This window comes from Rhinoderma darwinii, chromosome 7, assembly GCF_050947455.1.
Source record: "Rhinoderma darwinii isolate aRhiDar2 chromosome 7, aRhiDar2.hap1, whole genome shotgun sequence".
Classification (NCBI taxonomy): domain Eukaryota; kingdom Metazoa; phylum Chordata; class Amphibia; order Anura; family Rhinodermatidae; genus Rhinoderma; species Rhinoderma darwinii.
The window spans coordinates 29,791,096-29,806,567 of NC_134693.1; the positions used below are offsets into that span (position 1 = coordinate 29,791,096).

At 40.6% G+C, this 15,472-nt stretch overlaps 1 protein-coding gene and 1 long non-coding RNA gene across 3 annotated transcripts in view; one reads left to right on the top strand and one right to left on the bottom strand.

Moving 5' to 3' along the window:
• The window catches only part of LOC142657109 (uncharacterized), a 361,195-nt gene that overhangs the window by 276,641 nt on the left and 69,082 nt on the right, over nucleotides 1-15,472 (bottom strand). The gene's annotated exons all lie outside the window — the stretch shown is intronic.
• BRINP2 (BMP/retinoic acid inducible neural specific 2) overlaps nucleotides 1-15,472 on the top strand; it is a 202,182-nt gene that overhangs the window by 175,799 nt on the left and 10,911 nt on the right. For both annotated transcript variants that reach the window (XM_075833084.1, XM_075833085.1), the window contains one exon: nucleotides 5,198-5,420. In XM_075833084.1, coding sequence (XP_075689199.1) covers nucleotides 5,198-5,420 — 223 coding nt within the window. The remainder of the gene's footprint in view (nucleotides 1-5,197; nucleotides 5,421-15,472) is intronic.

Below are 15,472 nucleotides of genomic sequence, written 5' to 3' on the forward strand. Positions count from 1 at the left end.
TTTTACTGATGGTATTTTAATTTTGGAGGGTTATGTCTTTTTAGATTGTAGTACCCGATAGCTGAGCGTTGTTTTAGTTTGGAGTTTGTCCTTGAAAGCAATACTTTAAATGGAGAACTAAGCAATGTGGGTTTACATTATTTTCTTTTAAGCAAGTTTGCATTATGTCTGTGAAGCTCTCCGGGGAGAACCTATCTCCAACAGTGATTATTGTTGTTCAGCAAAAGGGCCCAGAGCATCTGACAGGTTCTGTATTTAGCATCTGTCCCGTTAATAATGTGGACATCGTTGCTAAAGTAACTGTAGCATGCTGATGTTCCTCAAATAGTAGGGATGCCGAGGAGACAGTTGACAGCTACAGTTTGGGAAAGGCTTCGGACGTGTAGATGCTGTTTGGGACACTTTGTATAGAAGGTTATAAGTTGCTAAACCTATGTCTTATCATACCTCCCGCCTGCCTGAAGACATGGTTAAGGTGACTAAAGGTCCTCTTACCAGGCCCCACACAGGTCGTGTAAACGAGCGCTGGTCAACAAGGCAGCTCATTGATCGCCACTCGTTTGCTCCTTTCACAAGCATGCATTACTACAATCGCTCGTCCCCATAGATTTCAATCATGTCGGCAGTGCATCTCCCTGTTTACAAAGGGAGATGTGTTGCTGACAACAGTAATATTTCATACTGCATAAACGATACAATCAGCTGATGAACGAGCTTTTGCTGTTTATTAGCCGATTGTTGCCTTGTTTACACAGGGCAATGATTGGGAATGAGCGAACGCTCGTTCACCTGATAATTGGCCGGTGTAAAAGAGCCTTTAGTTTATTTTCTGGGGAAACTTATTTAAACAGTTGCAGGTCGACAATTTACCATGATGTCCCCGAGGGTTCTCCCTTAAAAAGAAATGAGACCACTACCTTATTAAAAAAAATTATGCTGCCCCGAGGAGCAGAAGACTTATATTCAAAGAGAGTAGACCTGTCTTATGCCAGGATTGTTATTACTAGGAAACACATTATTATTATTATTAGTATTATTATTATTATTAATAACATTCTACTGTAATTATTGTAACCGGTATATTACAAAAGTGATGCTGGCCTACAGAACAAGTGAAAGTTATTGCTTTATTCTTTTTTCGTGTATAGCGCCAACATATTCTGTGCACAGATTGTCATCACTCATGTCAGTCCCTGTCCCCAATGCGGCTCACAATGTAGTTTCCATCTCAGACACACTAGGGAAAGTTTCATAGGAAGCCAATTAACCTATCAGGATGTTTTTGGAGATGACTAGGGGTAATATTGTATCTATAATTTATGTATCTTCTCTCCTCCTTTGTAAATATTGTTACATGTAACATTTTGTAGGAACTATGCTATATGTTAGCATCATCTAAGCCTAAGGGGAAGTCAATTCATTGGCCCCGTTTTTTTTCCCTTGTGGTTGCTGAAGAATGGTCGCCACTGTTTCTGAGCTATTTATAGTTTGAATTAATATGATTGGTGACATGGAATCTAGTCACACCTCTCAATAATTGCATCCCCATTCCTGGGCCACTTTTAAGCTCCGCCCAGATCTGTCAGGAATGCCCACAAAACACCCGAGGAGTTCTCACTTTTATATAAATTTGTATAAGCCCTGCCCACTTTGTGAGATGTTCGTGGGACAATAGCGTAAAAAAGTTTCATTAAGTTCAGTAACAGATATCTGGGCCTGTTTATAAACGGTCACATCTATAATATTGTGGTTGAGGTTTCAGGTGGAAGTTGCAGTTATAGTGGAATAATCTTCACTAACAGAAACTTTTTAACCTCATGGTGGTAAGAAGGCTGAGCTTTGGAAGTATCCCGTCTGAAGGACGTGGTAAAGGGTACATCATGTGATATGCACATGTTGAAAAAGGATCATTGTTGAGCCGAAACCTCGCGTGTTCACATGTGGTGGTGAATAAAACTACAAGTTTTTGATATTTCAAAAAGAGGTCTATGTGTTGTTGCCACTGGATCTGCTAGAAAGGAAGGTCAGCGAGAGCTGCTCTTGATTGCTTTTTGGATAAATCCTGTAGGCTGTGTAGTTGGAGGATCTTCTGGTATCCACTCATGCCAAACTTTTGGATTGTTCTAATCTTAAAGCGGTTGTCCGGTTTCAGCAAATAGATGTTATTTTTGTATAAATAAAAGTTTTACAATTTTCCAATATACTTTCTGTATTAAAGTGAGTCTGTCACCAGAAATTTGCCTATCAAAGCAGCAGCACAGTAACATAATATATCCTCACCTGAATATAACACTGTCCTCATTTTTCAGATACGTGGCTGCGTTGCAGCAACGATTATTCTTCATATTCAAATGAGCTTTTTGGCGCAACGAGCATGTCACCGTTGCTCCAAACCACTCTACCTTCTATCCCCAGTCCGTCCCTTCCTTCTTTGATTGACAGGGCCAGGCAGTGTAGAAGACGTGATTACGCCTGGCCCCGTATTCTCCTGAACGCACCCGCGCCTTGGATTCGGAATCAGCACATGCGCAGTACAGCACCTGGCACGTTCAGAAGAATACGGGGCCAGGCGTGATCACGACTCCTACACTGCCTGGTCCTGTCAATCAGGGAACGGAGGGAGGGACGGACTGGGGATAGAAGGTAGAGCAATTTGAAGAAACGGTGACGTCCTCGTTGCTCTTAAAACCTTATTCACATATGAAGAATAAAGCTGAAAAATTAACACAGCATTATATTCAGGTGAGGCTACATTATATTACTGTGCTGATGTTTTGATAGGCCAATTTCTGGTGACAGATTCCCTTAATTCGTTACGGTTTTCAATATCTCTGCTTGTTGTTATTCAGTATGAACATTCCTTGTTTTATTTCCAGTGGATAAAATTCTGTCCATGATCATGTGATGGACACACAGGTGCTGGGATCATTAGAAGACGCAGCTCTGATGCACATACTGCAATAGTAACGAGACATTCACCTGTGTGTCCATCACATGACCATGGACACAATTTATCCACTGGAAGTAAATAATAAATGTTCCTACTAATTTACTACACGCAGAGATCTTGAAAGCCATGAGGAATAAATACAGAATGTATATTGGAAAATTGGGAAACTTTGAATTATTGGACAATCCCTTTAAGGAAAGCTGTTGCCATTCGGCACACAAAATAACATGTTAGTGTATTAATTTAAGGGTTTTATAGTTCTCTACTTAGGGTCATTTAGTAGGGCCATCCTATATCCAAAAGTCAATTCACACAAGCGTACACAATGGATGCTTTCACTTTGTACAAGTGACACATATACTTAAAGGAGTAAAGGAAACCTGCCACAATGAAGAACTGAATAGGACGTAAAACTCATCTGTTCATTTCCTTACTTCACATTAACTGACCATTTCCTTTTATTAGCCGGCTAATCTTTCTATCTGTCATTATAAGCCAGAGCAGTGAGAGGAGCGTAAGAATCCTCACACCAAGACAACAGGTGCACCAGTCCCGGTGAACCATGAATTTTGTAAGGATTTTTGCTATTATGCGCAACAAGAAGACAGTCGCTGTTAAGAAACAGCATCTATTAGACATCCTTTCTTGAACACTTTAGGCTATTATCGCGACCACATGATGCCTCTTATTTTAATTTGCATAACGCACAAGCTTTAAATTAAAGCCCAAACTGGAGCGATTTAGACAGATCATCTAACAAATGTTTAATCTTAAAGTAGTCTGTCTGGTGCCGGATTCCCTGAACATCTCTGTTCACCTTTTAACAACATTTTTTAGTTTACATCTAGAAAAAGCTGCCCCACTGCACTATAGGAGATCAGGAGTATATCTGTTGACAAGCTTGTTGACTATTTCCAAATGTGTTAAAGGGGTGGTCCAGTCCCTAAAAATTGATGGCCTATCCTCAGGATAGGCCATCAATAGCTGATGTAGCGGCAATTCACAGATATTGCAGCCTTCTTTGCCTAGTCACTTCAATGGTAAAAGAAGGCTGCAATATCTGTGAATCAACGCTACATCCGTGTCAACGATTCACAGAGAGCAAGCACCCGCTTTAAAACAGCTGATCGGTGGGCGTCTTGGGAAACAGCTATTGATGGCCTATCCTGAGGATAGGTCATCTATTTTTAGGCACTGGACAACCCCTTTAACAGCCATGCTATATAATACAAACTGTGACCACAGCAAAATAAGTAATGCAATGTATTTATAAAGTTGCTTCAAACTTTATATATATATATATATATATATATATATATATATATATATATATATATATACATTTATATACAGATGTAGCCAAGTTTATCTTGACTCTGATAACTTGCTGTAGCGTGCTATCACACAGCAAAAGCCATTGAAAAGCCATTGAAAAAGTCAAGTTAAAGTTCCTTGACACTCTATATGTAATGCGTTAAAAGTCAAGATAAAGATGGCGACATCTGTATATATATATATATATATATAGATCTGCAAAATCCTGCTCAAAAGTAACGATATACTGTATTGTTTACATCAGCTTTTAGGGCACTTCAGATACAATATTGGAGAACTGTATTTCCAGTAACTTTCTAGAGCTTGAGCCGACTTCTAGCCTCTAGGTCACCACAGGGAATTTAAAGGGGTTGTGTGAGATGAGAAAATAGGGTCTATTTTTTTTCCCAGAAACAGCGCCACTCTTGTCAATGGGTAGTGTCTGGTATTGCAGCTCAGCCCCATTCAAGTGAATGAGGTTGAAGCTGAGCATTGCAGGTGCGGCTTCAGAACCCCCTAGCATCAATCTATTTATAATATTAAAGTAAGGGTTTTGTATTATAACGATAACCGCTGTGGGACCCCCGCACGATAACCCCACTTGGGACCCTAGAGTGGAAAGTGGCTGACAAAGCGTGGGTCTCAGTCTTGTTTAACGGGCTTGTCTGTGTCTTATTACATTGCAATAACATTTATGACCATTAGCAGCTTCCCCTGGTAATAACCTGATGGTTGAGATTCCCGAAGGCACAACCACAGAAATCAACTCATCGCCAGGCCGGTTTCAATTTGAAAAGGGGGTGTCTCCATGAGACAACCCCCTCTAATTCTTCAACTTGGCTCAAAAGCAGTTGTATCGATAAAACGAAACTAATAAGTATGCTTGCTGAATATTTGCCTTGACTTCTCTATAAATAATTACTATCTTCACAGCAGAGTTCCGGGCTTTTCTGAAGAGTTTGCCTACAGACCGTTTCCTCAACATCTCAACTATTTCAAGACTTTGGAACACAGACCTCCACCTCACCCGGCGCTATGAACAGCTAAGGGCGGGTTTCAAGCAGCTATTGTCCAAGTCTCAACGCCAGATGCGACGTCTGATTAACCTGAGTAAACACTGCCTCCGCCAGCCTCAGTACACGTTACTGCGGGAGAGGTTAGTATATGCGTACCAAAGAAAATGTTTTTTGTACATATCCTTTTCTTCACACTCAATATTATGTTCAGACCTAACAGCAAATGTATTATTTGTTGTCTTCTTTAAAGGGGTTGTACAAGATTAGAAAAACATGGCTGCTTGCTTCCAGAAACAGCACCACACATGTCCACAGTTCGTGACTGGTATTGCTGCCCAGTTCCTTTAGGCTGGGATCACACAGAGTTTTTTGATTAGTTTTTTGACGCGGAAAACACGTTGCAAAACGCGCCAAAAAACTGCCGAAAATGGCTCCCATTGATTTCAATGGGAGGCGAAGGTGTTTTTTCCCGCGAGCGCAAAAAACGGCTCATGGGAAAAAGAAGGGACATGCCCTATCTTCGGACGTTTACACCTCTGACCTCCCATTGACATCAATGGGAGGCAGAGAAAGCGTAATTTGCGGCGTTTTATGCGTGTGGCGCTCAATGGCTGCGGGCGAAAAATGCAGTGAAAATCGCCACGAAAAACGTCGTGCAGGCAGAGGAAAATCTGGCTCAAAATTCCAAACGGAATTTTGAGGCAGATTATCCTCCTGTAAAAAAACTCTGTGTGAACCCAGCCTTAGGCTGAGTTCACACGTTGCGGATTTGTCGCAGATTTTGTTGCAGTTTTGACGCAGATCTCACCGTTTTGAATCGCAAAGTGTAAAATCTGCTCTGAAAATCTGCGACGTGTGAACTCAGCCTTATGGTATTTTTTGAAGAAATCAGTCATATTTTTCGAATCCTGCATAACCCCTGTAACATAATTTAGTTTACTTGATGCATCATATATATAATATATTATTATATAATCTTTGGGTAATGATATTACATAATAGCTTTGGGTTGAGGTACTTATTTAAATTAAGTTTTCAGGTCCAAAGTTCTATGATGATTAATTTTATAATATCCCTTTATAAGACTATGCTCACACAAACATGCTCCAGAAAAAAATCTCTGCAAATTTAGGGACATGCTGTATATTTTCATGCTCTGACTCTTGCTGAATTTTTTCTCTAGATTTGCTGCGGATTTCATCCATTCCTATGCATTGGGTCAAATCTGTGGCAAGATCTGGCTGTAACACATATAATTTGCTGTGGATTTAAGGCCACTCCACAGCGGAAAATAGCCTAAGGGCATGGCCACACGTGGCGGATTTCCTCCGCAACTGTCCGCATCAATGCCGCACAGAATCTGCGTTGCAGATTCTGCGGCGGATCTGCCCAAAATGTGCAGTAAATTGATGCGGACTAGCTGCTGCGGACTGCGGTAAAAGTACTTCCCTTCTCCCTATCAGTGCAGGATAGAGAGAAGGGACAGCACTTTCCCTAGTGAAAGTAAAAGAATTTCATACTTACCGGCCATTGTCTTGGTGATGCGTCCCTCTTTCGGCATCCAGCCCGACCTCCCTGGATGACGCGGCAGTCCATGTGACCGCTGCAGCCTGTGATTGGCTGCAGCCGTCACTTAGACTGAAACGTCATCCTGAGAAGCTGGACTGGAAACAGAAGCAGGGAGTTCTCGGTAAGTATGAACTTCTATTTTTTTGACAGGTTGCTGTATATTGGGATCGGTAGTCACTGTCCTGGGTGCAGAAACAGTTACTGCCGATCGCTTAACTCTTTCAGCACCCTGGACAGTGACTATTTACTGATGTCTCCTAGCAACGCTCCCGTAATTACGGGAGCCCCATTGACTTCCTCAGTCTGGCTGTAGACCTAGAAATACATAGGTCCAGCCAGAATGAAGAAATGTCATATCAAAAAAGCAAGACGCATCCGCAGCACACATAACATGTGCATGACAGCTGCGGACTTCATTGCGGAATTTAGAATCTCCATTGAAGTCAATGGAGAAATTCCGCCATGAGTCCGCAACCAGTCCGCCACAACTCCGCAACAGCCCTAGCATGCTGCGGACACCAAATTCCGCTCCGCAGCCTATGCTCCGCAGCGGAATTTTACACATCGTCTAAACGAACACTGCTAAATAAAAGTGGAAGTCAATGGACAAACGGCTCCGCTGCGGATTAACGCTGCGGAGTGTCCGCTGCGGAATTCAAGAGGAATTCCGCCACGTGTGGCTTTGCCCTAAATATTTGAGTTCCATTTGTCTAACACAATGCTCTAAATCCTCTACGCTTTACACGGCCATTGAGTTCAATGACAAAATTATGCCTGCCTGCCGCCACTGTATCACTATTGCAATTTATTGCAAACCGTTTACTGACAAATTCATCTATACTGCACCTATATATCCATATCCATATCCATACTGCATTCAGCACAGCTGAATTTAATATCAAAGTATTTGTGGCTGCATTGTTTTTGCACTGCAGTAATACAGAAGATTTATCAGCAGTCCTATGTAAAAATCACACATTGTAATATTACAATGAATTGTGGTCAATTTCTTCTTGGGAAACTCAGTGGTAATATGGTTGCATTCTAGCGTAAATATTACGAGCACAACACCCGGACCCCATGGGTCTACTGAACCACACTGAGACCACTATCGAACCTTATAATAATCTAAATTCAGTTCAGTAGAAATTCAGGGAGTTGTGGCTATAATACGTAAACTATAACGCGGCTTTAGTGTATTATTCCTAGAAAAGGCGATTGTTCATTAGTGATTTACAGATAACAAGGTTACATTTCCTTTCCCATAATATTTTCCACGGAGATAATTATAGCAACTTTAACATCTTTACCTGTGCTGTTAACCTCATCCATTGCTTAGGTTGTCGGCTGCACGGAATTAATCGTCTTGGCGTACATTACATTTTATTCGATTAAAGTACATGTTAACATTTAAATGAAAAAAGTCATAATTAAAAGTAAATGAGCCAAGGACGCTAATATAGTTCTTATAATAGAACCTGACCAGTAATAACTCAGCAAAGCAAAAAAAGGACTAATCCAGGACTTTTATTAATGGCCAGGGAGTCCCGGGTCCTATAAAGATGTTTCCTTACAGTAAATTAGATTTATACATTGTAGTGGGAGCAGATCATTTGGGAACACATTCTATATCCTTTATTTCAGTATGTTTCTAGGTCTAGACAATCCATTGCTCCTAATTTAAAAGGAATGTGCGATATTGCACTTCAGAATCTAATGTGCCCAGAGTGTAATTTATCAAGACAGAATTTAAAGCACAAGGAAAATAAATTCCATTAACCTATTTTTGAGACAAATGTAAAGTCAGTGTTTAGTGTTGACTCTGAGCAGCTCCACCACCTTATTTCCATAGATGTTCATATTTAATATTCTGCACTGGTCAAGACTATGTCCTTCCACAGCAGATGGTGACAAATATTTTCTTAAAAAACGCAGGGGCTAACGCTGTAGAAAAAAGGGCCAGTATTTATCCCCAGTGGCATCTTTTCTGAAGAGCTGCACCTTTATGAGTCACCAAATTCTGCCCTTGTAGCAATTCTACCAGAGATGAATTCCTCCGTAATGCGATGAAGCATTTCATGAATTATTTTCTCAAAAACCTTTGTGTGCCTCCGCATAAAATTAGAGGAACACAGAGTTAGGCTGGGTTCACACGAGCATGTTCAGTCTGTAATGGACGGACGTATTTCGGCCGCAAGTCCCGAACGAACACACTGCAGGGAGCCGGGCTCCTACCATCATAGTTATGTACGATGCTAGGAGTCCCTGCCTCGCTGCAGGACAACTGTCCCGTACTGAAAACATGATTACAGTACGGGACAGTTGTCCGGCAGCGAGGCAGGGACTCCTAGTGTCGTACATAACTATGATACTAGGAGTCCGGCTCCCTGCAGTGTGTTCGGTCCGGGACTTGCGGCCGAAATACGTTCCGTCCATTACGGACGTAACATGGTCGTATGAACCCAGCCTTACGGTATGGGCTCATAACAGTCTATAGACGCCATATTATTAATCCATCCAGCACAGACATGTAATAAGACTGTGTACATAAGCCCTGAATATTATCAGAATGTTCCGAATACTAAAGGGAATGATTTACGAAGATTATATAAAAAAATTGTACCATAGGGAATTTATTCGCTGTTATTGTTCAATATTTCTAGTAGAGGTGTTACTCAATGTGGACCATTAAAAAGCTTAAATATGTTTTAATTAAATATTACATGTCTTACTATATTTTCATAAAGGTGCTCTACTGAGCTGTCAAATCCATTGAAATTAATTTAAAACATTTCAGGAGAAGCTAACATTCAAAGTTGTCTGGGTGCATGTGGACTGTCATGTGGTTATTTCTACCTTAGGATATGTTCCCACGGCTTCAGGATAAGGGTATGTTCACACGCTTGACAAAAAACGGCTGAAAATACTCCGATTTTCAGCCATTGTTTAAGCAACTTGCGTTTTTTGCAGTGTTTTATTACGGACGTTTTTGTAGCTGTTTTTCTATTGAGTCAATGAACAATGGCTCAAGAAGTGGCATGCACTTCTTTTTACGAGGCTTTTTTTTATGCAGCCGTTTTTAAAAACTCCCCGTGGGAACGGAACGCCGTTTTTCCCATTGAAATCAATGGGCAGAAGTTTGTAGGCTTTCTTCTTACATTTTTACAGCCATTTTTTATGGCCTCTGAAGACATCACCTGAAAGCCAGGTGTTTTTGAGGCAGATTTGCCAAATGTTTTTGAAGTGTTTCTTAAAAGCGGTTTTGAAATTGTCCATAGGAAATGGTCAAAATCTGCCTAAAAAAATAATGCCTTGTATGCAGTACCCAGCATTTAAACCCTTAATTACCAGCCTATTTTTGGCCTTGTAATTGTAAACTTTTTTTTTTTATTAATAATAATAATAATAATAATAAAGCAGTTTGTAAGGGAGAAAATTGTTTTTTTCTTTTTTTTTTTTTTTTTACTTATTTATTTATTATTAACTTTATTTAACATTTTTTAACTTTTTTATTAATCCCACTAGGGGACTCACTATGTGATCATCCGATCGCTTTTATAATACACTGTAATACTTGCAGTGTATTTCTGCCTGTCTGTGTAAAACAGACAGTCATCTGCTAGGCCTCTGGCATGGCCTAGCAGGCATTAAGTAGAGGCAGATCAGGGGCCTTTGGTAGGCCCCGGCTGCCATAGAAACCACCGGTACCCTGAAATCTATTGCAGGATGCCAGTGGGGTGAGAGAGGGAGCTCCCTCTCTCTCCCCCAAACAACTAAGATGCGGCGCTCGCTATTGAGAGCTTCATCTGAGGGGTTAAATGCGTGAGATCGATACTGATAGTGATCTCTCCCATTCGAGGTTCGAGCAGGTATGCTCCCAGCCCACCCAGGCAGATTTAACTGCTCCCGGCGCTGTTTATTTATTCTGATGCAGCGCCGTAACAGGGCTACTTCATCAGAATAAATCCCGTTAGTGGCCGCCATAAAACACCTATGGGCGGTCACTAAGGAGTTAACCATTGAAAACAATGGTAAAGTGTTTTCAGGTGTTTCAAGGCATATTTTGGAGCATAATTTGACAATTTTGCAGTCCAGAAATAAGCCTGGAATATGCATCCGTGTAGGAATGACCTAAAAATAAAACAAAATATTTACAAAGTTACTTATTACTAAAAAGAAAAGAAAATTGTGAAATGTTGCAAAACAAAAGAGTGGGGTTGTTCTCTCTTTACACTACCTTTTTGTTACAATGGTCCCCCAAATATAAGCTCATTACACATTATCCTGCTACTGGGATCAGCTGTAATCTGCAGGGAATGCTGGCAGCATGTGTTTAATTCCCCTGCAGCACCACCACAGGAAAAATGAAGCATTACATGGTGCCCATTGAAATCTGTGGTCTGTTCTTGGATGGATTTGGGTGCACGTGCTGGCCCTATAAGATGTAGGCAGTGAGCGCGCGCGGGCCCTATGAGCAGACCCAGCAACAGCAGCAGCGGAACGAAGTGCACGTGCACGGCAGTGTGGAGATCCAGGAACCGTACAGCGAGTACCAAAGGTAACCTGGCAGCTGTGCTTCCTGGGAGAGGTAGTACGCCAACGAGTGCATAGCTCCGGCGTTACAGCTACTCTAGCCAATTAATGGATGTCCAACTGTGGGACCCCGTTTATTAGCTCAAAATTCTTTAATAGGGTATTTGTAAATGGGTGTCTAAACAACAGACATCCCTTTAAGATTAAATCTACACTTTATTCTATATTAGTTTTGAATGAAGTTGCATACTATAGAAAAAGTGATAAAAATTGTACATTTTACTAGAGTGTTTTACATTTAGGGGAAATATAGACTTGTAGATACAAAAAGACCTCTATTCTGATGACTATAATATACTACATAACATCAGGAATATTTAGGCAGAGGTATCACCGATTCTGCAATGTAGATTTAGAGCCGGCAAATTTGTTCCTATACATGGTAACATTAACGATGTCAAGCAACCTTTGTGTATATCTATACTAAAATCACTACTATAAAAACAAGATAAGAGAATGCGCAACATGAAAAACAAAAAAACACACAAGAGAAATGGTACCAAGAAAAAGAAGTAACTCCCACGTCTCAATTTACGGTTGTTAAAACGGTTGTTAGAAAGACTTTCAAAGTAACTGTTCACTGTTACCACAAAGTACTAAGTGCTGTAATAGTGGCGGATAGAGTAAAGTTGGTTTATATCAGTGACCTTTTTTCTTAGAACACATATAATGAGGATTTTTTTTTGTCAATAGATTAAATGTTTTTTACTGAAAACACATACGTACAACACCGGGAGGAAAAAAATAGAAGTTGTATTTTATATAGTAGCAATGGCAAAGGATTATGGGTAGGCAGATGAAAATAACAACATCTCACCTTTTTGCTGATCCATTAAGCATATGTTCAGTATACGACGCATTCCGTTGAATACAGCAGATTGGATGTTAGATGCTCTTCAATGTATTTTTTTCAGCGCTTAATTGCTCTCCAAATTCTTTTTTTTAAGAAAAACTTAAATCCCTTTGACCTTTCTAAGAAAGAAGCATTTCCCTTGAGACACCCCTACTGTATGGGATACATCATCATGGCAGTCACAATTACATTCAGGATTAATTACAGCTTAATTATGTAATCACCCTCACCTTTAAAGAGGAGCTGGTAAATAGCTGAAACGGAGCAAGACAACAAGTGAATTCTGGGAAAAAGAAATGTTCAAAAGTGTAGTCATCCAATGTATTCAAGAAAATGTTGGCAATGAAGTCAATAAATTGTGAAGAGACAGATGTCAGTAACGCAATACAGCAGTGCACGTGTTACAGTTACGTGAGCTCTGTGTCAGTCTAGTGCGTCATTACGGAGTAATCACATTGTATTTTTACATAGATAGGGGTCTGTGCTGCGCCTTGTACTTCTTTGCCCCACAGATCGGACTATCCCCCCATCAGACAATAAAAAAATATACTACCGCTGTCCCCCCTGGGTCCCTCTCAGGCTCTCATTACCGGCTGGGGCTCATACAACATACTGACGCAATGTTAGCACATTGTATATGATGAAGCACTCAGAACGTTGAGTGCTGCGCTGCATATAAAGCCCTGACGCTACGCGATGTCAGATCCTTGTATGAGTCGCAGCATGCTGAGGGGACCCGGAAGGGACAAATGAAGAGGAGTGGTGAGGTGAGTATCACTTTTTTTTATTTTACATCCAACAAGGGGGGAATAAATAGCGCACCACCGCAAAATTGTAGCGCACGACAAGCGGAAAGATACAACAGATTTATTAAGAGACATCTCATCTTACTCCACTCCAGAGGATTAGAAAGCGAAGACTGGCATTTGAATGTGGCCACCCAGTAGTTGTGATGTGAATTACAGACTGTCAAGGTTTTTGCTAGCATGTCGCGATATTGTATTGAATTTGTTTAATGAGAAATTGGAGTCCTTAACCAAATTCAAGCAAAAGTAAGGATGGACACATCTGTATTTATGTGGAGGTCGGGCAAGATGTCATGAAATGCAGGGTGTTTGTTTTTTCACATGTTCTGTCTAAAATACCATGAAGCATTGAAGAAGAACAGTATCCGACCATGTCATGGCCACATTTAGTTTTTTTGCACCTTCAAGTAGTAACCCTCAGACTGAGAAAGTAAACCCTTGCTTTACAGCTGACTTGCCTGTCATGTGACCTTACACGCTCTGATGGGTTAAAACTTTCAACCCATAGACTAGCTTAAAGTCACGCAAATCCTCTAGAATTCTTAATTAAAACTCCTTGTTCAACAGAGCACTAAAAAGTGCTTCATTCTACGGTATACTCCCAAGAGAATATATTAGAAGCGAACGGTGATCATAACTTATAAAACAGTCACAGATGATGTTTTATAGACCAAACTTTCTGGAAAAGTAAGGGGTTAATTCATGCTCACATACCTTAATGGGGTCATAAACACAATGGAGTCCTCGGATAGGAGATTCATGAATAGATGTGAAATCAATAAACATCAAACTTGTATTGAGGTACAAATAATATAACAGTATATATATCGTAAACATAACTCTTTAGTCACTATTAGGGTATGTTCACACGCAGTGGTTTCAGACGTAATTCAGGCGTTTAGCCACGAATTACGCCTGAAAAAACGGCTCCATTACGCCTACAAACATCTGCCCATTGCTTGCAATGGGTTTTACGATGTTCTGTTCCCACGAGCCGTAATTTTACGCGCTGCTGTCAAAATACGGAGCGTAAAATGACGGCTCGTCAAAAGAAGTGCAGGACCTTTCTTGGGACGTTTTTGGAGGCGTTTTTCATTGACTCCGTTGAAAAACAGCGCCAAAAACGACCATAAAATCAGGAGCTGTTTTCACCTGAAAACAGCTCCGTATTTTCAGACGTTTTTAGTCTAGCATCTGAACATACCCTTAGGCTCACACAGAATTTTTTGCAGGCAGAAAATTCTCCCTCAAAATTCCGTTTGGAACTTTGAGGCAGATTTTGATCTGCCTGCACGCCGTTTGCCCCATTTTTCGCTGAGTTTTTCACTCGCGGCCATTGAGCGCCACGGGCAAAAACTCTGCGAAATACGCTTTCTCTGCCTCCCATTGATGTCAATGGAAGGTCAGAGGCATAAACGCCCGAAGATGGGGCTTGTCGCTTGTTTTTCCCACAAGCGTTTTTTACCGTTCGCGGGGAAAAAATGCGCCAACCTCCAATTGAAATCAATGGGAGGCATTTGCGGTTTCCGCGTCAAAAAAAGTGTCAAAAATCTCTGTGTGAACTGGGCCTAATTATATTACTTTACTTTAGTTTAAGATGTAAGCGAGTAAGTGAGGTTTATGTAAGAAATAGGATATTTAAAAATACCAAATTTCACCACATGAAGAATAATTTTTAATGTCCTATAACACTAAAGATAATCCTGGACTTGAGTTTTATTATAATTCTTTTAAACTGTACAGTGGCGTACATGAAAAAAAGGGAGCCCAATTGCAAAGATGAGTTGAATCCCCCATTATGGTGCTTGGATTTGGCCCCCAGGACACAAGTACCTGGTGTATGTTCCCCTTCACACCCTTTCCTAGACTCCTCAGCCAATTCTCCACAACCCTGCTTGCTAACAATAAAAGTTCCTCTGGAGAGCGTAGTTTCTCGTTGCCCAGTAGCAAAGGGGATGGTGCCGACCATGGCTGGGGCCCCTTTCTCTAAGAGCCCCATAGAAGCCACATGCTCTGCCTCTTTGGTATATTTGTGTAACAACCCAATTATTTTGGATCGAGTGAAATCTGTTTTCTCAGTTCAATTAATTGGAAATGTATATAAAATCAATTCTCGGTTGTTACTCATTATTGCTTCTTTTATAGCAATTGAAACAATTAGTCGCCATGTTGGGCAATGCAAAAATGTAATCATCATATCTTCTGCTGCAACAATAGTAATTGCTGCTATAATACAACAATATTCCATCATGGGGGATGATTTTTCCACACCCAAAAATATATTTTTGTCACATTTTTGGTGTTTTCTGTCTGTTTTATCTACTCTATTAGAGCTATATACTAAGTGGTTCAAACAAGAGATTGTGTGATA